Here is a 27,213-nt window from a genome sequence, read left to right on the forward strand (position 1 = left end):
TGCCTTTCTCAGTAATTGTTAGATCATGAAGACAAAAATATCAGTAAGGACACAGAGGATTTAAATAACATAAACCAATCTGACCTAATGAACATGTACAAAATACTGTCCTCATATCTAATTTTCCTGCAGAGTCTGTTTACTAATCCAAAGTGTATATGATAAGTGATTTACCATTGGTCACACTTAAGGTAGATGTGTCTAGTTCTATTAGTGCTTGTGTTAATTTTTGTTTTAAAAATTACATATTAAAAGCAAACTAGCAAACACACTAAAACTTAAAGCATTCTTATATCTTTGCTTGTTTCACATTTTAATTGGAGCAAGTCTAAACTTTTCACAGTCTGACTCAAGCCTACATTTCTAGTCTTCTCTCCTTCTTTTCACCTACCACTGAATGACTTGTCCTTCCTGCAAAATGTGAACCTTCACATACTAGGCTATTCTCTGTCTGAAATGCTTTTCTCCAGTTCAGCTGTAACCTTCTCTGAAAACTTCCCCTGTAGTAACTGTCACTCTTACCTTCCTAGAACATTTTGTTTAACATCAGTGTAATGCTTATCTACTTATGTCGTTAGTTTTTTGTGTCTCCTGCCAGAGTGTGAATTCTTTGATAAGGACAGTGTGGTGCTATGCATTTTGTAGTTATCTTTATACAAAATGTATTGGCAGGGAAAGGGTCCTACAGGAAGTGAGACTAGGGAGGTTTTTACGGTTATTTGGAGTAAGGTCTTTTTTTGGAGATATGGGATTTATCTAGAGGGATGCCATGGGAATGAAAAGGGAGTATGAGATATATAAGAAATTGTGCAAGAAAAGTTGCAGAACTGACCATCAGTTAGATAGTAAAACAGAGTGTCAAGGCAAAGAAAGACTTAATTAAAGATATAACTTGGAGATTTTGAGCCTGGATAAGTAAGAATGATAATGGAAATGGGAAAAAACTAATTGGAAGGGGTGTGTTTGTGTGTGTGTGTTTTCTCTTTAGATGTGAGAGGAGTGAAAATTGGAGGTGAGGTGGTACTGGATGTACTAGTTATAAATACTTGATGTACAGTTGTGAGATAGGCTCTGGAACTTGGGAAAGAGGTCAAGGTTATAAAGAGATTTAGGCATTATGAGATATGTGGAAAGCATATGGCAGTGTGCCTGATTTTGAAAATTGAATTGATATTGTTTCCTAGCATCATTTAATTGCTTGGAGCAAGAAATTCAACTAGGGGGAAAAATATATATATATATGAACAGATGGGTGCTTTTTCATCTCCAAAGTGAATGTACTTCTGACATTTTGTACTGGGATGTTTTCTTTAAGGAATGCCAACAGTTTAGATATTCTCAGCCTGTTGATATTTTAAGAATACTATTGATAATCAAATGTGCATTAATAAAGGGCTTTTGGTTTTATCTGATCTTGTACATTAAGGAGCTACTTGAATCTTTCTTCCTTTCTCTCTTTCTCTCTTTTATCTGAGTGCCACCTCATTTAAAAGGAAAGCAAAAACTTAAAATGATACTCAAACGGAATTTTTTCTTCGGCTTGAGTCATAAGTTTGTTTGTTTTAGTAAACTGAAGTATAGCCTCATATAAAAATCTAACCTTTAGGAGCAGTGTGCTTGTATATTTTGTAATGTAATAGTATACTTTCATCAAGGTTGAGAACCAAACACTGTTTTAGGATATGGCCCCTAAATCTTCAGATCCAAAGTCTAAAAATTAGATGTGCTTTTTTTTTTTTTTTTTAAATACAGGTGGTAGAAAATAGGAAAGTACTTAAAAACAACAGCAACAACAAAAAAACCAAAGGAAAATACAGTTCAAAGACCTGCCTGAGAGAGAGTGTTGACCAAGTTAGACAAAACTGAAAACAGATACAGGACTGTGTAATGTAGTTTAACTTTGTAGAATCATATCATTAGCAAATGTATATTCAGTGGGAGTGGTGAAGGAAATAGATTTTCATAAGATAAGTTGTTCAGAATATGAAGACCAAGTTCAGTTAAGATTTGGTGAAAGCAAACTTGAATTTAAAGACCAGGAATATGGGAAAAATTCTTTCAAGGGCAATCTCTGTTTTTTCCATTCATTTAATGCAGATCTTCCACTTAAAATTTTTTATGACCATCATACTCCTTAGCTTTTAAAAATATCTCAAGGAGTGCAAAATTATCATTTAATAACCCACTTATTTATAAATAAATTGTTCACAGAAGTCAAAGTTGTGAGAACTTTTCACTATCCCTTGAAGTAGTTTTTTTTTTTTTTAAATTTTATTCCACCACATTCTTTTTTTTTTAACATCTTTATTGGAGTATAATTGCTTTACAATGGTGTGTTAGTTTCTGCTGTATGATAAAGTGAATCAGCTATACATATACATATATCCCCATATCTCCTCCCTCTTGCGTCTCCTTCCCACCCTCCCTATCCCACCCCTCTAGGTGGTCACAGAGCACCGAGCTGATCTCCCTGTGCTATGCAGCTGCTTCTCACTAGCTATCTATTTTACATTTGGTAGTATATATATGTCCATGCCACTCTCTCACTTCATCCCAGCTTGAAGTAGTTTTATTAAAGAAATAACAGTAAGCTCCAAATTTAAATATAGAATAGAATTTGCCTATCTATATTCCTGCATGCTAAAATGCTTTTCCTAATGAAAAAAATACATTGCATTTTTTTTTTTCTGTAAAAGGTTTATGGGGTTCTTGTGTCATACAGTTTGATACTTTATAGTTGGCCTACTGAGGCAAGTTAAAAAAAACACTTGCTCTGTTCAAGTCTTAACATTGTAGCATTGGTTATATTTTTTTTCCATTGGCTTTCTGCATGAGGCATAAGAGTGAGTTGTTAGTGCACCATCTTTGAATGAATGGTTGAATTTATTTAAATACCCTCCACTTCCTTAAAGCTAGATCTCTCTAGTGAAAACAGTAATAGGGATTGGTTCCATGATAAAGATGAATTGAGTATCTTCAGGCATACGAAGATTAGTTGTGAGACACATGGATTGAAGGAGTTGAATGGGTATGAATAGATTCTTTGATCAGAAGATTTAGCCACCCATAACAATTAGTATTGATCACAGTTTGTTGTGCTGGACAGATTCCTAGTGATTACACTTTTAGTCTTATTCTTTAATATTGGTAAAGGAATGAAAACATCATAGCTTTCACAATACATTGCATTCAATATTTTCTGAGTATAGAAAAATTAGATTGGTAGGTAGGCTTAAAACCAAAATATATACCTTTCGTCTTTCTTTGCCAGTTTCCCTTGGGAGTAGAGGAAATAGTCTAAATCAGTGGTTTTCAAGCTGGGTGTGTATGGGGAGGAGGAAGAGACCAGTTAGTTTGGATAACTTTAAGGAAATAAATTTCCAGATCTTCCATGCCTGAGAAAGATACTGGCTGCTGAGGTTCAATCTCATATCCTCTTCTTCCACTTGACTGAAGATAGGCCTATTTTTTTCTATCCATCTGAATCACACTATGATATGTTAACTCAGGGTTTTACAAAGTGCACCAAAAACAAAAGGGACAATTTGGTGATTACTTTAATGGTATCATAAAAGCATCACTGAAACGTCTCATGAAAAGATATATTTTCAGTAATTATAAACCTGTTAGGTTTATTATTTATTGAAATTGATAATAAAACTATGCCTTTATTGATAAATTGTATACCAGTAGTTATTGTCATACTTCAATCTATAAAGTTTTTTTTGATGTGGACCATTTTTAAAGTCTGTATTGAACTTGTTACAGTATTGATTCTGTTTTATGTTTTGGTTTTTTGGCCTCGGGGCATGTGAGATCTTAGTTAACTCCCCGACCAGGTATACCCCCTGCACTGGAAGGCGAAGTCTTAACCACTGGACTGCCAGGGAAGTCCCAGTAATTCAATCTAGAAGACAAAAATTTAATAGGGCATTAATGTCATTGGAAATTAAGAGAAATTTAAATATGCATACATACATATTATAGATTGAAGTATTATAGGATGATCAATGAAGGACTTTCAAGCATAAAAGTATATCCCATTTGAAGCAGCAGCATAGCACAAGGAGATCGGCTTGGTGCTTTGCAATGACCTAGAGGGGTGGGATAGGGAGGATGGGAGGGAGGCTTAAGAGGGAGGGGATATGGGGACACGTGTATTCATATGGCTGATTCGCATTGTTGTGCTACAGAAACTAACACAGCATTGCAAAGCAATTATACTCCAATAAAGATCTATTAAAAAAAAAAGTATGTCCCATTTGAATAACAATCTGTGGAGCAAGTGGAATGGAAATAAAAGTTCAAGTTTCTTTTACAAAAGAAAGCTATAAAATTCCTCCTGTTGAAGAAGAGTGTTCATGCAAGTTTTAAAAGATGATTCTAGGAATCAAATCTCTGTAGTATTTTTATTTATTTGAATCCATCTAAAATAACAATGTAAAGGCTTTATTTAAAAAATAAAAATTTACATTATGCAAGAAATTACATTGTTACTATTTAAATTTAAAATCAAAACTTTTAGGTACCAACTTTAGAATGTGTGAAATGTTGCATAATTTTTCAAGATTATTTTCCTATGAATAAAAAAGTTTGAAGGTCATTGGTTTAGATAGCCCAGTAAGAGACTAATGGATTTTAGAGGCTTGATTATTTATGATTGTTAATGAGTAGGATAAATAGCAGATCCTTTATACTGTTAATAAAGTGCTATATTGCTTTGAGATATGCCTATGGTGAATGTTTCATTCCCAAAATTAAAATTTTCTTTGACTGGATAATGTTCTGAAATCAGACATTTTATCCTTTAGTCTATGTTGAGCCACATAACATGCCAGCTTAAAAAAATAAACTGAATCTGGTAGTAGCTGCAGCTGTCAGAAATGTCAGGCCTATCTGCAGATCAGTGTTCTCTGTGACAGTGAACTCTAGCTCTAGCTTTGCATAAGTAGGTTTTCTGTTAAGGAAAAAATCAAGACAACGGATCTGGACCAGCTACTTAGCTAAGATTACTTATACAGTCTTTGACATTTAGTATTGGAAAAATAATGTGAAGTTTAATATAGATGGCAAATAATGCCTATTTGTGGCATCTTGAAAAAAAATCTTAAATTATTCATAAGTCAGTTAATATCCCATTTGTTTCCAGTTTTTTAGATGATTTTGAAAAGTTTTTTTTTTTTTTTTTTTTTTGCGGTACGCGGGCCTCTCACTGTTGTGGCCTCTGCCGTTGCGGAGCACAGGCTCCGGACGCGCAGGCTCAGCGGCCATGGCTCACGGGCCCAGCCGCTCCGCGGCATGTGGGATCCTCCCGGATCGGGGCATGAACCCGTGTCCCCTGCATCGGCAGGCAGACTCTCAACCACTGCGCCACCAGGAAGCCCAGACCTTTAGTTTTAGATTGTTCGTAAGTTATATGCTACAAAATCATTATTTATATAAAATGTGATCTGTAGGACCAGAGGCCACTGAATGTAGTTTCTTCTCTGAGAATTAGGTCATATTTTTAAAAGACTTCTGTCCTTCCTCCCCGCCCCTTACCCTGGGCATATGTTTGTATGTGTTATTGATTGGAGCTGGCTAGTTACAGTCCTATTAAAGTTACATCTAAAAAGATGATTAGATAACACTCTAAAATATGACTGTAAGCTTTGTCTTCTTGTTGCTGTTAGCTAGTATTTCTTAAATTATTGCTGAAGTAAGACAATTAAGGGGTAGACAAAAGAATGCTAGGACTCAAGCCTGGTGATTATAGTCTTATAAGTAGTCTACTTCACTGCATTCTGACATAATTAAAGCGTGAGTTGACTGTGTTTGCAATTTAATTCAGCTGTTAAGTTTTTTTTTCCGTAAATGGGAAGATTTTTTTTCTATTAACTTTTATATATGCAGAAAAATAGATTAGTTCACATTTGTATTGCTCTGAAATTATTTGTATGTGTTCTGTGTTTCTTTTCCTCACCAAGACTCTAAACTCTGAATGGAAATATGTCTCCTATTTATAAATCCCTATAATCTTAGTTTAATGATTTACAATGACCATTGTACTGTGACCAATACAGTAGTAAATATTGGTGATTAATAAATATGATATACAATGAATAACATATGTATGTTCACATGTGTACATGTGAGTCAGAGTTACCAAAGATGATCAGAGGTCAACAATGACTGAAGGTGACTTACGTCACTTAATGACGAAATATGACTGGTAGGGATGTGAAAATCAGCATCTCACCATTTTTCTTCCAGACCCAAAGTAAGTGCCAAGATGCTGGAAGATAAGAGAAAACCAAAAGATGGATAGCTTGCCTTCTAAGAAAAAAGGTTAAGACAAAGTTACTGGGCTTGTGGTAGTGGTAAACCTGCACATATATTTTACGAAGACAAAGTCTATTTGACATCTCCACATGGATGGTCAATGGGAATCTCAAATTTAATGCATTCAAAACAGAAGTCTTAACTTCCCACTGATCCAGCCTACTTACTTTCATTCCTTCAACAAATATTTACTGAAGGAATACGATGTGCCTGGTACTGTTCTTGTGCTTGGAATATCCATCAATGAGCATAACAAATATTCTGCCCTTGTGTTGCTTATAATCTAGCAAGGAGGAACAGGCAGTAAATAAGAAACATAATAGGTAAATTGTTAGGTACCATAGAAAAAAAAGAAAAAAGTAGAAAAGGGTGAGAGTGCTGGTGAGGTGGGCTTGGGGACAGCGATGGGGAGAAGTAAGTAGCAACTTTTAAGTGGGGAGATCAAGGTGAGCCTAATTGTCAAGTTGAAATTGGAGCAAAGAGCTGAAGGTGAGGGGAAGGCGTTAGTGAAGTAGAGATATGTGGGGGAAGAGCATACCAGGCAAAGGAAACAGCTAGAACAAAGACCCAAAGTCAGGAGGTACCTAGTGTATCCGGTGAACGGCGGGGAGGCCAGTGTGGCTGGTGCACAGCCAGTGATGGGGAGAGTATTAAAGGAGGTTAGAGAGGGAAGGGGAGTGGTGGTGGACAAATCATGCAGAGGCTTAGGCTTTGGCTCTTAGTCTGAGTGAAATAGAGAGTCATCGTATAGGGGAATAACATCCGACTTATATTTTAGCAGAATTTCTCTGGCATCTCTGTTGAGGAAAGAACATAGAACGGTTAGGGCAGGGACAGGGAGACCTATTAAGAGTGATTGCAGAAATCCAGGTGGAGAAACAATTGTGGCTTGTATCAGGGCAGCAGCAGTAGAGGTGAGGAGAAATCTTGGGATTCTGGATATATTTTGAAGTTAGAACTAGCACGATTTCCTGATGCTTTAGATGTGGGATGTGACTCCAGAGCTTTGGGCCTGAGCAACTAAATTCTTCTAGTGCCATTGACCATCATGGGAGAGACTGGTTTAGGGAATATGAGAATATGTTAGATTTGTGATATCCAAGTAGAGATATTAAATAGGCAATTGGATGGACAAGTCTGGATTCTGGGAATGAGGTGTAGGCTGGACATAGAAATTTGAGAGTTGTCAGCCGGTAGATAATATTTAAACCCCATGGGGCTGCATGAGACACCAAGGGCATAAGTGAAGAAAGAGAAGAGGATCAAAGACAGAGCCTTAGGCATGCCATATCTGTTTCCTTTGTTCTCCTTCATCCTCTCAGTAAATGACACTAATAACACTGTCTCCCTAGTTTCTCAAGCCAAAAATCTAGACATCATCCTTGATTCCTTTTAAACAAGTCCTTTCTGCATCCAAATCTCTCTGCTTTATCTCCATTACCAGCAACCTAGTCAAATCCATCATTCTCTTCTAATTCATCTTCCTGCTTTCCTTTTCGTTTCCCTATAGTCATTTTTCACTCAGCAGTCAGAATGATCTTTAAAAAAGGCTGTTCAGGGCTTCCCTGGTGGCGCAGTGGTTGGGAGTCTGCCTGCCGATGCAGGGGACGCGGGTTCGTGCCCCGGTCCAGGAAGATCCCACATGCCGTGGAGCGGCTGGGCCCGTGAGCCATGGCCACTGAGCCTGCGCGTCCGGAGCCTGTGCTCCACAACGGGAGAGGCCACAACAGTGAGAGGCCCGTGTACCGCAAAAAAAAAAAAAAAAAAAGGCTGTTCAGATTATATCACACCTCTGCTCAAAACCCTTCAGTGTTCTGTGCAGCAAGGGAGACAATCAACAGAGTGAAAAGGCAGCCTACTGAGAATATTTGCAAACCATATATCAGATAAGGGGTTAATATTCAGAATATATAAAGAACTCCTACAACTCAACAAGTAATCTGATTAATAAACGGGCAAAGGACTTGAATAGACATTTCTTCAAAAAACATATAAATGGCCAACAGACATATGAAAAGATGCTTAATATCATTAATGATCAAGGAAAAACAAATCAAAACCACAATGAGATATCACCTTATACCTCTGAGGATGACCACTATCAAAAATACCAAAATAGCAGGTGTTGATGGGGATGTGGAGTTTGCACAGTTGGTAGGAATATAAAATAGTGCAGTTGCACAACTTTGCACAGTTGGTAGGAATATAAAATAGTGCAGTTGCTATGGAAAACAGTATGGAGCTTCCTCAAAAAGTTAAGAATAGAATTACCATATGATTCAATAATCTCACTTCCGGGTGTAAATACAACAGAATTGAAAACAAGATCTTGAAAAGATATTGTACACCCATGTTCATTGCAGTGTTAGTCACAATTGCCAAGAAGCAACCTAAATATTCATTGACAGATGAATGGATAAAGAAAATTTGGTATATACATACAAAGGAATATTATTCAGCCTAAAAAAGAAGGCAGTCACATCTGATAAAGGACTGTTATCCAAAATATATAAAAAACTCTTAAGACTCAATACTAAGAAAACAACAACTGGGGCTTCCCTGGTGGCGCAGTGGTTGAGAGTCCGCCTGCCGATGCAGGGGACACGGGTTCGTGCCCCGGTCCGGGAAGATCCCACATGCCACGGAGCGGCTGGACCCGTGAGCCATGGCCGCTGAGCCTGCGCGTCCGGAGCCTGTGCTCCGCAACGGGAGAGGCCACAAGAGTGGGAGGCGCGCGTATCACAAAAAAAAAAAAAAAAAGAAAACAACAACTGCATTAAAAAATGGGCCAAAGACCTTAACAGACATCTCACCAACAAAGTTAGACAGATGGCAAATGAACATGAAAATATGCTCCACGTCATATGTCATCAGGGAAATGCAAATTAAAACAAGTTACCACTACACACCTATCAGAAAGGCTAAAATCCAGAACCCTGACAACAGCAAATGCTTGTGAAGATGTAGAACAACAGGAACTCTCATTCATTATTGGTGGGAATGCAAAATGGTACAGCCATTTTGGAAGATAGTCTGGTGGTTTCTTACAAAACTAAACATACTCTAATCATACAACCCAGCAATTTTGCTCCTTGGTATTTAACCAAAGGAGTTGAAAACTTACGTTCTCACAAAAACCTGCACATAGATGTTTATAGTAAACTTTATTCATAATTGTCAAAACTTGGAAGCAACCAAGATGTCCTTCAGTAGGTGAATGGGTAAAATAAACTGTGGTACATCAGACAAAGGCCTATTATTCAGCACTAAGAGGAAATGAGCTATCAAGCCATGAAAAGACATGGAGGAGGGAATTCCCTGGCAGTCCAGTGGTTAGGACTCTGCACTTCCACTGCAGGGGGCCCAGTTTCTATCCCTGGTTAGGGAGCTAAGATCCCACAAGCTGCGCAGCCCAAAAAAAAAAAAAAAAAAAAAAGACGCAGCGCAACCTTGAATACCTATTACTAAATGAAAGAAACCAATCTGGAAAGGCTACATACTATATGATTCCAACTATATGACACTCTGGAAAAGGCAAAACGATATGGAGATAGTAAAAAGATCAGTGGTTGCCAGGGGTTAGGGAGGAGGTTGGGATGAATAGGCGGAGCATAGAGGATTTTTAGGGCAGTGAAACCACTGTGTATGATACTATAATGGGGAAACATGTCATTATACATTTGTCAAAACTCATAGCATATACAACACCGAGAATGAACCCTAATGTAAACTATGGACTTTGGGTGGTAATGATGTATTGATGTAGGTTCACCAGTTGTAACAAATGAAGATTTTTGCATCTGTGTACATCAGGGATATATTCTTTTTCTGTAGTGTCTTTGTCTGGTTTTGGTACCAGGGTAATGCTGGCCTTGTAGAACAAATTTGGTAGTGATTCTTCCTCTTCAACTTTTTGGAATAGTGTGAGGAGGATAAGTATTAACTCTTTTTTAAATGTTTGGTAGAATTCAGCTGTGAAGCTGTCTGGCCCTGGACTTTTGTTTGTTGGGAGTTTTTTGATTACTGATTCAATTTTATTATTGGTAATCAGTCTGTTCATATTTTCCATTTCTTCCTGATTCATTCTTGGAAGATTGTATGTTTCTAGGAATTTATCCATTTCTGCTAGGTTGTCCAATTTGTTGGCATAGAATATTTCATGGTAATCTCTTATGATCCTTTGTATTTCTGTGGTGTCAGTTGTAACTTCTCTTTCATTTCTGATTTTATTTATTTGGGCCGTCTCTTTTTTATTTGTGTCAAGGTATTTATTTATTTCCCCTTTGATTTCTTCATTGACCCATTGGTTGTTTAGTTGCATGTTGTTTAGCCTCCACATGGTTGTGTTTTTCCCATTTTTCTTATTGTAATTGATTTCTAATTATTGTGATCAGAAAAGAATGCTTAATATGATTTCAGTTTTCTTAAATTTATTGAGACTTGTTTTGTGGCCTAGCATGTCATCTATTTTGGAGAATGTTCTATGTGCATTTGAAAAGAATGTATATTCTGCTGTTTTGGGATGGACTATTCTGTATATATTTATTAAGTCAAGCTGGTCTAATGTGTTGTTTAAGGCCAGTATTTCCTTATTGATTTTTCTGTTTGGATGATCTATCTATTTATGAAAATGTGTTAAAGTTCCCTACTACTATTGTGTTCTGTCTTTCTCTTTGTATGTCTGTTAATATTTGCTCTCTATATGTATTTAAGTTCTTCTGTGTCGGACACACAGATATGTACAAGTGTCATGTGCTCTTGTTGGCTTGATCCCTTTATCATTACGACATTCCCTTTTCCGTCTCTTGTTACAGTCTTTGTTGTAAAGTTTATTTTGTCTGATATAAGTATTCCTCCCTCAGCTTTCTTTTCATTTCCATTTGAGTGGAATATCTTTTTCCATCTCTTTACTTTCAGTCTGTGTGTGTCTTTAGATTTGAAGTGAGTCTCTTATATGGGTCTTATTTTTTTATCCATTCAGCCATCCTGTGTCTTTTGATTGGAGCATTTAGTCCATTTACATTTAAAGTAATAATTGATAGGTATATACTTATTGCCATTTTGTTAATTGTTTCTCTGGGTTTTTTTAGTTGTTCTTTGTTCCTTCCTTCTCTTGTCTCTCTTCCCTTGTGATTTGATGACTATTTTTAGTGTTATGTTTGGATTCCTTTCTCTTTATTTTTTGTGTATCTCTTACCAGTTTTTGGTTTGTGGTTACCTTGAGGTTCATGTATAATGACCTTTGTATATAGCTGTCTATTTTATGATGATCTCTTAAGTTTGAAGGGATTCTAAAAGCCCTACATTTTTACTTCCCCCACCCCTACACCACGTTTTATGTTTTGATGCATATTTTATATCTTTTTATTTTGTGTATCCCATAACTATTTATTGTAGATATAGATGATTTTACTACTTTTGTCTTTTAACCTTTCTACTAGAGTTATAAGTGGTTGATCCACTACCTTTTACTATATGTTTGTCTTTGCCATTGAGATTTTTTTCTTTATTCATTTTCTTACTTCTAGTTGTGGCCTTTTCTGCTTGGAGAAGTCCCTTTAACATTTCTTGAAGGGCTGGTTTATTGGTGGTGAACTCCTTTAGCTTTTGTTTGTCTGTCAAACTCTTTATCTCTCCTTCAATTCTGAATGATAACCTTGCTGCGTAGAGTATTCTTGGTTGTATTTTTTGTTTTCAGCACTTTGAGTATATCATGCCATTCCCTTGTGGCCTGCTAAGCTTCTGCTGAAAAGTTAGCTGATAGTCTTATGGGAGTTTCCTTATATGTAACTAGTTGTTTTTCCTCTTGATACTTTTATGAGTCTCTTTATATTTAATTTTTGACATTTTAAATATGTGTCTTGGTGTGTACCTCTTTGTGTTCATCTTGTTTGGGACTCTCTGTGTTTCCTGGAACTGGATGTCTGTTTCCTTCCCCAGGTTAGGGAAGTTTTCAGCTACTATTTCTTCGTATAAGTTCTCTTGTTTTTTTATCTTTCTTCTCCTTCTGGGGCCCTATAACGCAAATGTTAATATGCTTGATGTTGTCCCAGAAGTCACTTAAACTATCCTCATTTTTTTTTTCCTGTTCAGCTTGGGTAATTTTTACTACTCTGTCTTCCAGATCACTGATCCATTATTCTGTATCATCAAATCTACTGTTGATTCCCTCTAGTGTATCTTTTATTTTATTTTTATTTTTTTAAAAAAGTTCATGTGTCCCTTTCTATTCATTTATTTATTTATTTATTTTAAATTTTATTTATTTTTGGCTGCATTGGGTCTTTGTTGCTGCACGCGGGCTTCCTCTAGTTGTGGCGAGCGGGGACTACTCTTCGTTGCGGTGCACAGGCTTCTCATTGCGGTGGCTTCTCTTGTTGCAGAGCACAGGCTCTAGGTGTGCAGGCTTCAGTAGTTGCAGCACACAGCTCAGTAGTTGCAGCATGCGAGCTCTAGAGCTCAGGCTCAGTAGTTGTGGAGCACAGGCTTAGTTGCTTCTCGGCATCTGAGATCTTCCCAGACCAGGGATCGAACCCATGTCCCTTGCATTGGCAGGCAGATTCTTAACCACTGTGACACCAGGGAAGTCCTGTTTTTCATTTTAGTTATTGTATTCTTTAGCCCTAATTGGTCTTTTTTATATTTTCTAACTCTGTTGAAGTTTTCAGTGTGTTCATCCATTCTGCTCCTGTGTTCAGTGAGCATCTTTATGATCATTACCTTTAACTCTTTATCAGGCAGATTGCTTATCTCCATTTCATTTAGGTCTTTTTCTGAGGTTTTGTCTTATTGTTTCATTTGGAACACATTCCTCTGTCTCTTCATTTTGCCTAATTTTCTGTGTTGATTTTCTTTGTATTAAATAGGTCTGTTATGTCTTCCGATCTTGGAGAAGTGACTTTATGTTGGAGATGTCCTATGGGCCCAGCAGCTTGCTCCCCTCTAGGCAGACACTTCAGGGGTGTTCCCTATGAGGGCTGCTTGTGCCTTTCTGTTGTGGCAGGGCCAACTGCTTGGGCACGTTGATGGTCAGGGCAGGCCCGGGCATGATTGAGTGTGATGCTCAGCATTGTTTGACCACTGTGGGCATGCTGATGGGTGAGGCAGGCCCCTGGCTCTAATAGGCTCGAAAGAGGATTCCAAAATGGTGCCTGTCAATGCTGGTGTCAGCATAATAGAATGAGATCACAAAAATGGGCTGCTGCCAGCATCTCAGTCCCCAGGGGGAGTCCCAGCTGCCTCCTGCCTCTCCCGGAGGCTATCCAATATCAGCAAGTGTGTCTGATTCAGGTGCCTTTCAAACTGTTGCCTCTGTGCTGGGACTTGGAGCAAGTGTATTTTTGCATGTACCCTTATGAGCAGAGTCTTGGTTTCCTATAGCTCTCTGGTACTCCTGAACATAAGCCCCACTGGCTTTTAAGCCAGACATTTTGGAAGCTTGTCTTCCTAATTCAGGACCCTGGTCTAGGGAGCTCAGTGTTGGTCTTGGACTCCTTGCTCCTCAGGGATGACTGTCACAGTTGTGATATTCCTCCTGCTTGTGCATCGTTGCATCAGGGGTGTGGGCCCTGACTAGACTGCGTCTCCACCCACCCATCCCATTTTGTTGTGTCTCCTTCCTTATGTCTTTAGCTGTGGAAAATCTTTTCTGTTATTCTTCAGGTTGTTCTCAGAGGTAGTTGTTCTGTAAGTAGTTGTAATTTTAGTGTGCCTATGTGAGGAGTTGAGCTCAGGATCTTTCTATTCTACCATTTTGATCCAGACCCTTCTTGTCACCTTTGTGATACAGGGAGTACAGTTAGAATAGTAAGCCCTTAATAATGCTTTGGTGTGAATATCCTTTATAACTTTAAGATCTTGAGTATTCTTCATGTTCATTCTGTCAAAAATCTTCACCTCTCTGTGCCTTACTTCTCACATCTGTAAAATGGGTGAAATAGCAATACCTACCTCAAAAAGTTTTTGTAAAGATTAAATGTTAATACACATAAAGGTCCTAGAACAGAGCTGGCATATAGTAAACACTCAAATGTAGAGTGGTTATCATTATTGCTATTGTTATTAACAATTATATTCATGCTCTTTATAACTTTATCCTATCAATCAAATATATTTCCTTTATGTATATTCCTTTCCAAGGTGTATTCCTTTCGCCTTCCTTGTTAGTGTCCTCTATAATTCAAGAGCCTTCTCCAACTTCAAACAATTTAATTAAAAGAGAATTTATACATGCAGAGATGACTGATTTAATTTCTATGGTCTTTTTAAGAGTAGAATTCTGAGAATAAACTTATTTTTTCCTTCATGTTTCAGGTGGCATGCAAGATTACAATTATCTATGGGCCAACTGTTTTGAAATCACATTAGAACTGTCTTGTTGCAAGTACCCACCAGCTTCGCAGCTTCAACAAGAATGGGAGAACAATCGTGAGTCTTTGATCACATTGATTGAAAAGGTAAAAGCTGAATGGAAGGTTGGCGTATGGTAATAATTGATTAAATAAGGGAGAAATTTGTGTATATGAACAACAGTTTATTCTAGATACCCTTTATTTTTCTGTTTTTATTATTTAAGATTGTAGATTATATTTAGAAATTATTATATTAGAATCTGTTAGAACATATTCTGGCCATGCCTCTGTTATCCTTCCCCCCAGCTCTTTTCCTCTGGAGGGCTTCTTTTGACTGTCTTACAACACTTTTACCACCTGAAATAATTAGCAAAATTTGTAGTACCAGATTCTTACAATGCCATTCGATCATGTTTGCTAGAGAACCTTTACCATTATATGAACCATGGACATAAGTTTAATTTAAATATCAGGCAGGCTAATATACTACTGGATAAATCGGAAATGATTACTTACATCTTGCTGATAAAAGCAGAAGTCTGGCTTTGAGGAGAAGGAATTTCAAAAGCATTTTACAGTCTAGATTTCAGATGACTTAAGTTTAAGGATTTAATTTTTTTGGTCTATATTTTATTTCAACTTGGAGAGATTGAAAACTATTTCAGGGAGCTAGAGGAATAAGCTTATTTTTAAAAAATTCTAGCATCAATGCAGAGAGGTTATTTTCTCTTGCCTTCCAAACTGATTGTGAGCAGTCTACTTTGATTCTTGTTTTTTTTAGGTCCACATTGGAGTTAAAGGATTTGTTAAAGATTCAGTAACAGGAGCTGGCTTAGAGAATGCAACCATCTCAGTGGCTGGTATTAATCATAATATCACAACAGGAAGATTTGGTGATTTCCACCGATTACTTGTTCCTGGAACTTATAACATTACAGCAGTTTTAACTGGGTAAGAATTTAAACTAGACTCTTAAAATGTCAAGTTTCCGTTTATATCTAAGAAGAGAAATATACTCTTGGAGATCTTATTTACTGTATCTGGCTTTTGTTTTTCCTTGTTTTCTGATTTTTTCCCCCTTTATAACGAGAAAATACTATGGTGGATCTTCTGTCACATTAACAATACAACTGGATACGAAGCATCGTTGTAAAATTGGGAGGAAGGACAGTTTTTTTTTTTTTTTTTGGAAGGACAGTTTTAAAAGCTTGATGGGGCTTCCCTGGTGGCGCAGTGGTTGAGAGTCCGCCTGCCGATGCAGGGGACACAGGTTCGTGCCCCAGTCCAGGAGGATCCCACATGCCGCGGAGCGGCTGGGCCCGTGAGCCATGGCCACTGAGCCTGCGCGTCCGGAGCCTGTGCTCCGCAACGGGAGAGGCCACAACAGTGAGAGGCACACGTACCGCAAAAAAACAAAAAAAAGCTTGGTGGTCAGCTGTGTAAAGCATTGCTGCAAGGCTAATTGAATACCAAGGTAGAAGAAACTCAGGGCTCTATGAAAGACATTTTGAAGAGCTGTCTCACCATCAGCTTTCTAATACATGACATGAGTGGTTCCCCACCTCCTCTGGGAGCATTTCTGGAAGCTCATTTTGCTAAGGATTTACCTTTAGGAAATAAATTACCTTTAATTTTGAACTTTCCCATTTGGTAAAGTAGTTGGAATGTCAGTCAGATAAGGCACTACAAAGAATTGGATCATTTATCCCTACTTTGAGTATTGTAGCAATGGTTACAATGGATTAATGACCTTCATTTTTCATAATATTCTCTCCTTTGAATGTAATTTTTTTATTATTTATTTAATAAATTTATTTGTTTTTGGCTGCGTTGGGTCTTCGTTGCTGTGCACGGGCTTTCACTAGTTGCAGCGAGCAGGGGCTAATCTTTGTTGCAGTCCGCGGGCTTCTCATTGCAGTGGCTTCTCTTGTTGCGGAGCACGAGCTCTAGGTGCGCAGGCTTCATTCAGTAGCTGTGGCACGTGGGCTCAGTAGTTGTGCCTCTCTGCCTCTAGAGCACAGGCTCAGCAGTTGTGGTGCACGGGCTTTGTTGCTCCCTGGCATGTGGGATTTTCCTTGGACAGGGCTCGCACCCGTGTCCCCTGCATTGGCAGGCGGATTCTTAACCACTGCGCCACCAGGGAAGCCCCTGAATGTAATTTTTTATAAGCATTCTAATGTGTGGAACCTGAAAGGATGGTAAGAGAAATAGTTCTTTAAATACTTAATCTGGGATTCTTTGTGAGATAATACTCTAAAAGTCTTGAATTTACACATTTATCTTTATTTGATTTGATTTTCGATAGACTAAGCGCAAGAGTATGAAAAGGCTATTGTACTTTTATAATGTTAATGCATTGTCTGTTTCAATTTAACTCCAAGCCATCTACTTTTTCAAATTTTTCTCTTCAGGTATATGCCACTGACTGTTAATAACATAATAGTGAAAGAAGGACCAGCCACAAAGGTGAATTTTCCCCTTCGGCCAACTGTGGCTTCAGTAGTCCCTGACACAACTGAGGTTGTAGTAACTGCTAGCACGGTTGCTATACCTAATAGTCCTCTTGGAACACAGTCCTCCCACCAGCCAGTTCAGCCACAGGACTTTCACCACCACCATTTCCCTGATATGGAAATCTTCTTGAGAAGGTTTGCCAATGAATATCCTAACATCACCCGGCTTTATTCATTGGGAAAATCGGTAGAGTCAAGAGAACTTTATGTAATGGAGATATCTGATAATCCAGGTGTCCATGAACCAGGTAATTGGTGTAGTTTCACACATAATTTCAGATTGCTTCTCAGAGCTATGTGCTATATTGCTTTGCTTCATCTAGAAAGGTCACCTATTGTATGTATAACTGGATCAAAGAAAACGTAACCAATTTTTTCCTAGAAAAGAAGAAAATCCATTTGATAATCCATATTATGCACAAAGTTTAACATACTGCATAATTAGATTCTTTCTGCTAATAGTACTTTTATTTTCATATTATATGGCATATATACGTATGTATATATATCTATATATCTATATATATATACACACATACGTATATATGCTTTGAGCTTGCTCAGACGTATATATTAGTAAGGACTGCTTTATAAGATGCTTTTTCCTGTTTCTTTTGCCAAAATACATCTTAAATCTTTGGTTTAGGGTCTTTGTATGTGTTGGGGAAAAAGTAGAGAGAGTCTAGGATTAATGAAGAGGAAAAAACATCTTCCATGTAATTACTTTATTTTCAGGTGAACCAGAATTTAAGTACATTGGAAATATGCATGGAAATGAAGTGGTTGGAAGAGAACTGTTACTGAACCTCATCGAATACCTTTGTAAGAACTTTGGAACAGATCCCGATGTAACAGATTTGGTTCTTAACACTAGAATTCACCTGATGCCATCCATGAATCCTGATGGGTATGAAAAGGCCCAGGAAGGTAAAGAATAGCTGTCTACTAATGCTTAACCTTTTTAATTATTATATGGCATAATTATTTGGGGATAGAAAAGAATTTGAACTGGTTGTTTCCCTGAAATTTCTTCCTATTTTTATACTTATAATTTATCATTGGTTCTAGCTTTTGTATTCTTGTAAGATAGGCTAGTTCATTCAACAATTATGTCATCAAGTTTATATTTAATGACGTTCTCCACTTTGGTAATGGCTCTTATTTACTAAAATAATGTAAGATTTTTACAAATTGTTCCACTTTAACAGTAATTTTTGTTAAATTATTGTATTGGGAACTTTATCTCATAAGTGAAATCTCAAACCAAATATTTTTTAAGCCAGTGACTCTGTTTTGACTCCCATTTCTACTCCCCATGCATGTATAATCTAAACCTGCTAAGTTATTGACTTCCCATTCCTCTGCCTCCTCTGGGCTAGCCCATCTTTCCTAGGGCATTATAGTAAGGGCAGGGAGAGCAACTTTCTTACATGGGCCACATTATGCAGAACACTAGGAGAGTGAGAATCCATCTTTTCCCAGCCTGTGATTCCTTCCAGGCAGTGATACCAGTGAGTAGAAAAGATACCACAATATGAATATGCAGCCACGTGGTTTATTACTCTCACTGACTGAACACTGAGAGAATCGATTAGTAAATGACCAGGTTAATCCTTATATATATCATTTAGATTCTTTCGCTAAGGACCTTATTCTCTGTCAGCCTCACAAATTCCTTCCACATTCCTCCCTTGAGACCTTTCTGAAAGATGGAACTACTTACTACTAGTGAGTCCTCTGGTAGGTTTTCTTCATTCACTTGCATTCATTTTCTCATTATAATGACAATAATAGGGCTCTCATCCCATAGTAAAATGGAATAAGCTTAAGTTGAACCCTTTCTCCTCCTCCCTTCCAACTATGTTCTTGACTAACTTTACCTTTTTGTTATCACTTTAATGTGAGCATACTGCAACTTTTTTCTTTTCATTTGGTCTGTTTATTTACATTGTTTTAGTGACCCGTATGCCAGTACAATAGAGTCCCCCCTCATGCCAGTCATGCCCACTCAACATTGTGATCACGTCACTGTATGTGGATTATTGACAGATGAGCAATATGTTAATATAATTCGTATGGTTGGAGTTTTTCCCCTCAAAGTATGACCAGAGGCAGAAATGAAAGGATAATGGTTTTACATTTCTATTCAGAAGATCTAGAAGAGATACATTTTTTTTAATGTACAATGTAAAAACGATGTGTGTTTTAATCACGTTACCCAACTGAACTTGGATCCTCTCACCTGCTGCAGAGCAAAGCCAATTTACTGATATGAGGTTGTGGTGAAGGAAAGTACAGGATTTATCTGCAGGCACTAAACAAGGAGAATGGGCAGCTCATGCTCAAAAGACCTGAACTTCTCAATGGCTTTCAGGGAAGGATTTTTAAAGGCAACGTTTGGGGTGAGGGTACAGGGTGCATGGCTTTCTTCTGATTGATTGGTGGTGTGGAGGTAGCAGGGTGATGTTTCGGGAATCTTAATCATCAGCCTTCTGGTTCCAACCAGTCTGGGGTCTACATGCTTGTGCTCAGCACATAGTCACCTCCCCCTACTGGGTCGGGGTCTTACATCCTGCAGAACAACTCAAGGATACATGTTAGATTGTTATGTATATCCCTTGAGTAAGAACTAGGACTCTTGTTTTTAATCGGGAATCGTTGTCATTACTTTTCTTGCTTAACTGCTTTTCGTTTACTTCTGAATTTCCTCACTTCCCTAATTAGTAACTGCTTATACCTGCTCTTTGGAACTCAGGGAAGGCCTAGGAGACTAAAGCCTTTTTTCTACAAACAAGAAATATGGGATACAGAGGGGCTTTTTTAACCTGGGAAGGCCCCACAGGGTCCTACTCGGTTTCAGTCATAGTGTGTTTGATCATAGTGAAGCCCGATGTGTTCACACTTACCTTTGAGTTAAGATAGCTGAAGTAGTATGTATTGGATTAAAATATAAATGAAACATGGCTTAAATTTGAATCTTTTATCATACAGGAGATTCAGTAAGTGTAGTCGGCAGAAATAACAGCAACAACTTTGACCTGAACCGAAATTTCCCAGATCAGTTCATTCAGATCACAGATCCTACCCAACCAGAAACTATTGCTGTAATGAGCTGGATGAAGGCCTATCCATTTGTGCTGTCAGCAAACCTGCATGGAGGTAATAGCAACTTGATATTCCACTAATTAATTCTTGTTGAGAGCATTTGAAAATCCCAGTGGAAGTTTATCTGTTTATAGTCTTAGGCTATCTTAAGCCTGTTCTTGCTTTTATGGCAGACAACAATAAAGGTCTTTTCTCATTACTTTTTAAGCCAGTTTCCTGGCTGTTTTCCCCATTCCTCCCCCACCCCTCCCCTCTCCCAGTACTCTTCCATTCTCCCTCCTTCCATCTGCCCTGCCTCCCTCTCTTTCTCTGTCTCTCACCCTCCACCTCTCCTTCCCTTTTCCTCCTTCTCCCTCCCTGCATTTCTTTCTCACTTAGTTCTTCAAGTGTTTTATATTTATCCCTCAGAAATGTTTTATATTTATCCCTCTCACTGGGAATTTGGTAACATGTTCTTTGTCATTTATAAAAATTAAACACTAACAGATCCAAATGTTTAGTCCTATTTCTCCCTAAAGTTTAATATGCCCTTTTATGTAGGTTTAGATTTTGACATTCTCTTATCTTTTATCTGCTGTGTATTTAACTGTAGCACAATGACCTCACTCTCATGTAGTATCTGAGCTTATACACCTCCATATAATTCAGCAGGAACTTAGTTGAATAGGATGAGAGGTCAAGATTAAAAATCATCACAATGAGGCTTCCCTGGCGTCTCAGTGGTTAAGAATCCACCTGCCAATGCAGGGGACACAGGTTCGAGCCCTGGCCCGGGAAGGGCCCACCTGCCACGGAGCAGCTAAACCCGTGCACCACAACTACCAAGCCTGTGCTCTAGAGCCCGTGAGCCACAACTGCTGAGCCCAGGTGCCACAACTACTGAAGCCCACGTGCCAAGAGCCCGTGCTCTGCAACAAGAGAAGCCACCACAACAAGTAGCCCGGGCACTGCAACAAAGAGTAGGCCCCCCTGCATGCCACAGCTAGAGAAAGCCCGTGTGCTGCAACAAGGACCCAACGCAGCCAAAAATAAATAAATCAACAACAACAACAAACAATCATCACGATGTCCAACTAGGGTTGTGTGAATAAGTGTCAAAACCCTAGAGACCTGAAAACACATGTCTACATGTAAACTGGTATGTGGACGTTCATAGTAGCACTATTCATAATAACCAGGAAGTATAAATAACCCAAATGTCCACGGACTAACGATCAGATAAATAAAATGTGGTATACAATTGAATGTTAACTGGCTGTGAAAAGGAATGAAGGACTGATGCATGCTACAGCATAGATGAGTCTTGAAAGCATGGTAGGTGATAGAAGCCAGTCATAAGAAACCATATATTGTATGATTACATTTTTTATGAAATGTGCAGAAATAGGCAAATCCATAGAGATAGAAAATAGGTTAGCAGTTGCCTCAAGCTGTAGAGGATAGTGGTGGAGAGGATGGGGAGTGACTGCTAATGGGTATGGGTTTGTTTATTTTTTCAGTAATGAAATGTTCTGTAATTAGATAGTAGTGATGGTTGTATATTCAACCCTGTGAATATACCAAACAACAGTGAATTATATACTTTAAGTGGATGGATTGTATGGTATGTGAATTATATCTCAATAAATTAAAAAAGAGTGAAGGTATTAACACCAGGGGCAATAGGTAAGAAATTTAGTGTCCACATTTGTTGGATTATCCAAGGAAGTATCACAGTCGAGATTTGATGGCATATAGATTAACCTGCCATTTTAGAAATGACAGTACACACTTATGGATATTTGTATTTAAGAAGTAAATTGAGATTCTCCAAAAATGACTTTGAAAGCTTGCTAATAGTAGGAGAAAATACTTCTATAATTGGTAATCATGGACGATTCTCAAAGACCCAAATAGGAATTATGAAGTTGCAGCCTGGTTAGCAAAATAATTTTTTGGCTTTTTTCTTACTTTATTAATTGTATACCATGTTTGACAGAAAATATGTTTTACTTTGAGCTTTAAAAAATATTCTGTAGTGCTTCCCTGGTTGCGCAGTGATTGAGAGTCCGTCTGCCGATGCAGGGGACACAGGTTCATGCCCCAGTCCGGGAAGATCCCACATGCCGCGGAGCAGCTGGGCCCATGAGCCATGGCCGCTGAGCCTGCACGTCCGGAGCCTGTGCTCCGCAACGGGAGAGGCCACAACAGTGAGAGGCCCACGTACTGCAAAAAAAAAAAAAAATCTGTAAAAAATACATCACGTCATGTTGGCTAAAGCTGAAAACTTAATACTAGTTACATTCCAGTGAAAATAATTGACAGATGTTTACATGTGGTATCAAGACCTTGGCATGGTGGGGGATACTTCTTCAATCACGTAGATATGTTTCTTTCCATGACGTATTTTGCATTTTCATCTTAAAATCTTTAAATGAGTTTTGAAATCTTGGCAAAGAAATTTAACAGAGGAATTCTTTGCTGCCAACTTAACAATTTAGAAGGATTTTGAAAGAATATAGAGAAAAGTAATATTTCTTTTTGTAATTTTTGATATTAATTTTTTATTTAGGTGAAATTCATATAACACTAACCATGTTAAGGTAAATAATTCAGTGACATTTAGTGCATTCACAATGCTGTGCAACCACCATCTCTATCTCGTTCCAAAACATTTTCACCTCCCCAAAAGGAAACCCCTTACCCATTAAGCAGTTGCTTTCCATTCCCCATGCCCCTCAAGCCCTGGTAACCACCAATCTGTGTTCTGTCTCTATGGATTTACCTGTTTTGGATATTTCATAGAAATGAAATCATATAATATATGACCTTTTGTGTCTGTCTTCTTTCACTTAGCATAGTGTTTTCAAGGTTCATTCATATTGTAGCATATGTTAGTACTTTATTTCTTTTTATGACTGAATAATTTTCCATTGTATGTATATACCACAATTTGTTTATCTATTTATCTGTTGATAGACATTTGGGTTGTTTTTACTTTTTACTATTATGAATAATACTACTATGAACATTGGCAGACAGTATCTGAGTCCCTGTTTTCAATTCTTTTGGGTTATCCTACGTTTGGCTTTTTGATGGAAATACCATCATATGGGAATTCCGTGTTTAGCTTTTTGATGAACTGCCAAACTTCCACAGTAGCAGAACCATTTTATATTCCCACCAGCAATGTATGAGGGTTCTAGTTTTTGCACATCCTTACCTTGTTAATTTTTTTTTTTGATTATAGCCGTTTTAGTGGGTGAAAGGTGATAGCTCACTGAAATTTAGATTTGCATTTCCCTGATGGCTAATGATGCTGAGCATCTTTTTGTGTGCTTGTTTTGGCCGTTTGTATATCTTATTTGGAGAAATATCTGTTCAAGTCTTTTGCCCATTGTTAATTGGGTTTTTCATCTTTTTGTTGAGTTGCAGGACTTCTTTATATAGTCTGGATTCTAGACCCTTATCAAATTGCTGATTTGCAAATATGTTCTCCCATTCTATAGGTTTACTTTAACTTTCTTAATAATGTCCTTTGATGCACAAAATTTTTAATATTGATGAAGTCAGATTTATCTTTTTTAAAATAGCTAATGCTCTTTGTGTTGATACTAATTTTTATTTATTTATTTATTCATTCATTCATTCTTGGCTGCGTTGGGTCTTCATTGCTGCGCGCGGGCCCTCTCTAGTTGCGGGGAGTGGGGGCAAGCCCTTGTTGTGGTGCGTGGTGCTGTCATTGCGGTGGCCTCTCCTGTTGCTGAGCCGGGCTCTAGGCGCGTGGGCTCCAGAGCGCAGGCTCAGCAGTTGTGGCGCACGGGCCCAGTTGCTCCGCGGTCCCAGACCAGGCCTTGAACCCGTGTCCCCTGCATTGGCAGGTGGATTCCCAACCACCGCGTCACCAGGGAAGTCCCAATACTATTTATTTTTTAAATAAACTTTTGTAGGAGTATTGTAAGTCTTTTATGACTTTTTCTTTTCCCTTATAAAATTAGCCATTTGAAAGACAATATTAAGTAGAAGTTGACTTTTTTCTGTTGTAACTTTTAGGCATGAGTCATAGATCCAGGGTGAAATTAAATTTTTTTGGAGTAATTTGTCTAAGAACAGGTGTTGAAGTACACTTATCTTGTTAGAACTATTTTGGGGAATAAAATGAGCATATCTCTTCATACTTGTTTCTTAAAGAAAAATTTTTTTAAATATATGAATGTTTGCTGGTATTTATTATCACAGGATTACTTCATCTGGATTCAAGTTGAATTTGTTCCTTCACTTCCATGCCCAGGAAGTGGCATGACAAAAAAGGCAAAGATGAATGGCCTAATCAAGGCAGAATAAATGGGCACATGAACAAATGAAAATGATGTGACTAATAGGAAAATAAGGGATTTGATCCTATGATGGGGGAGGTGGGCTCAGGGCTCCTGCCTGAGAAGCACCCTAATTGCTTTATGTCCTAGGGGGAGCATGAAGGGAGTTGATATCCTTTATATATGTTTTAAAACATCACTCTCTGTATTTTAGGTCATGAAAAATCATATGATATAACTCCAGTTGACTAATTTATAATATGAGCATAAGAGAAATTTTTAGCATTTTTTTTTTGAATGAAGGTCAGGACTGGCTCTACTATCCATACATTTGTTGTTTAGCCTCTCCATTTTAGACTCCACATCTGCAAAATGAAGAGGGTGGGTTAATCGGACTTCAAGGGTCCTTTCTTAGTTTAAAATTCCATGACATGACCTTATAAATGTCTGAATTTTAGTGAAAAAGTACCAAATTTTGCTCAATTTTTCTGATCCTAAATATTATAAAAGTAAAATTGTTTAAATTAAGGCAGTATACTTCTGGTTTCAGTTCTGACGTGTAAAGTATGCCTGTAAGTTCAGGCAAACTCCCAAGACCTTTCCAGTTAAGGCAGTCTTTAAGTGTCATGCATAGCTATTTAATATTTTATTTATCCACTTTGATTTTCTATTGAGGAAATTAGCAACTTTTTCATTTCTATTGAGGAAATTAACCTCGGAAATTTGTATTGGTTTCCTGTCTCTGGCAGTACTGTGAAAAGCTTACTTTATGTTAATGCTCCATCTTGAAAAAAATAACACAATACATTTTGCTCATTTCCCTCATAGGTTCTTTGGTGGTTAACTACCCTTTTGATGATGATGAACAAGGGCTTGCCACATATAGTAAATCACCAGATGATGCTGTATTTCAACAAATAGCACTTTCTTATTCCAAGGTAGGCTTGTGCTTAAACATAAAATGCTATAAAAATTCATTTTTCATTTAAAAAAATGCGTTAAAACGAAGTCCTACAAGACTCAGGTCAAGTGCTTTCTTCTCTGTTGAGCCTTCCATGATTCCTTTCAGACAACCTTACCTCTTTTTCTCCTCTGTTTCCCACCTCACTTTTAAACATACTGCATGTGTTTCCCCATTAGCCATGAAGTTCAGGTAATGTCTTTTCATCTACAGCTTTTAGCACAGTACCTGGAACATAATAAATTAAACAAACTGCTAGTTTATTTCATTTGAGAAGTACTTAAATATAAACCTTGTAAAGTAGTCTAAGGTGGGGTTGACAAGTTACAGCTCTGGGACTAAATCCAGCCTACCACCTGTTCTTGTAAATACAGTTTTATTGACATACAGCACATCCATTCTTTAAAATATTGTCCATTGCTGCTTCCTTGTTTAACATTTGAAAATAAGTCAGTGTAATTCACCATATTAACAGACTAAAGAAGAAAAACGCTGTAATCATCTCAATAGATGCAGAGGGCAGGGTTGAGTCATTGCAACAGACACCTTAGAGCCTGTAAAGCCAAAAGTTTTTACTATCTGACCCTTTACAGAAAAAAATTGCCAACCTATAGTCTAAGGAAGTGGTCTCCAACCTTTGTGGCACCAGGGACCAGTTTCGGGGAAGACAGTTGTTCCACGGACAGGGGTGGGGAGTGGGGGGTGGTTTAGGCAGTAATGCGAGTGATGGGGAGCGGCAGATGAAGCTTTGCTCACTTGGTGGCCGCTCACCTCCTGCTGTGTGGCCCGGTTCCTAACAGACCAGGGACTGGTACCAGTCCGCAGCCTGTGGGTTGGGGACCCCTTAAATACCCCTAAGGTATTTAAGAGCCTAGTAGTAACATTGCAAAGGAGCAAGTAGAAATTTCTGTATTTTCTAAACTTCCTATAATGAACACACATTACTTTCATAATCAGAAATGTTATATTTGTGTGTGTATGTATGTGTGAAATTTTAGTTTAAAAGTTGTTCTTAGAAAGCATGTTAAAAGTTGAGGCTTGGGAACTAGGCTTGTTAGTTTCAGTTTTTGGTCTTACTACTGACTCAGTCTGTGACTTTATTGGTCATAGATAAATGAAGATTATTACTGCAGCTCTATGCTCTGTAATCACACCTTTCTGTCATTCCATTTTTCCCACTCCCTCATTCTCTGCAAGTGGATCTTGTGAGATTGTGCAGAGTTTCTAATAGGGGAGTACATCTATTATTTCACCTTAAAGTGTAGTTGTCTTCTGTTTGGGCATGCCGTTTTAGAGGGATGTACATGAAATAATAAAACAAAAATGAGATACCCTCCAATCATCAAAATAAAAACTAAGTGATCAGATTATACACATATCCCCATCACATTCTGTCCATTATTATAGTTCTACTTTTCATCCTCTTTGTAACTTCTCATTCCTTAGCCTCTTTTCATATTTCTTTGACCTTTGACCCTTTTGATTTGATTTCCTTTCTACCCAGCCTACACCTATGGACATACCTTTCAGTGATGCACTCACCTACACCTTAGGATCTTTTATACCCTTTTGACATACCTGCCTTGCCAATGTCCAACCCTTAGTAATTACAATCATCTCTCTTCTACATCCCAGAAAAGTCACACAGTCATGGCAATTGACTACAC

General features: G+C 37.9%; 1 protein-coding gene across 1 annotated transcript in view; it reads left to right on the plus strand.

Moving 5' to 3' along the window:
* CPD (carboxypeptidase D) overlaps positions 1-27,213 on the plus strand; it is a 67,613-nt gene that overhangs the window by 11,119 nt on the left and 29,281 nt on the right. The window contains exons 3-8 of the mRNA XM_030861912.2: positions 14,635-14,777; positions 15,454-15,623; positions 17,084-17,433; positions 17,921-18,112; positions 20,177-20,344; positions 25,414-25,523. Coding sequence (XP_030717772.1) covers positions 14,635-14,777; positions 15,454-15,623; positions 17,084-17,433; positions 17,921-18,112; positions 20,177-20,344; positions 25,414-25,523 — 1,133 coding nt within the window. The remainder of the gene's footprint in view (positions 1-14,634; positions 14,778-15,453; positions 15,624-17,083; positions 17,434-17,920; positions 18,113-20,176; positions 20,345-25,413; positions 25,524-27,213) is intronic.

This window comes from Globicephala melas, chromosome 20, assembly GCF_963455315.2.
Source record: "Globicephala melas chromosome 20, mGloMel1.2, whole genome shotgun sequence".
Lineage (NCBI taxonomy): Eukaryota > Metazoa > Chordata > Mammalia > Artiodactyla > Delphinidae > Globicephala > Globicephala melas.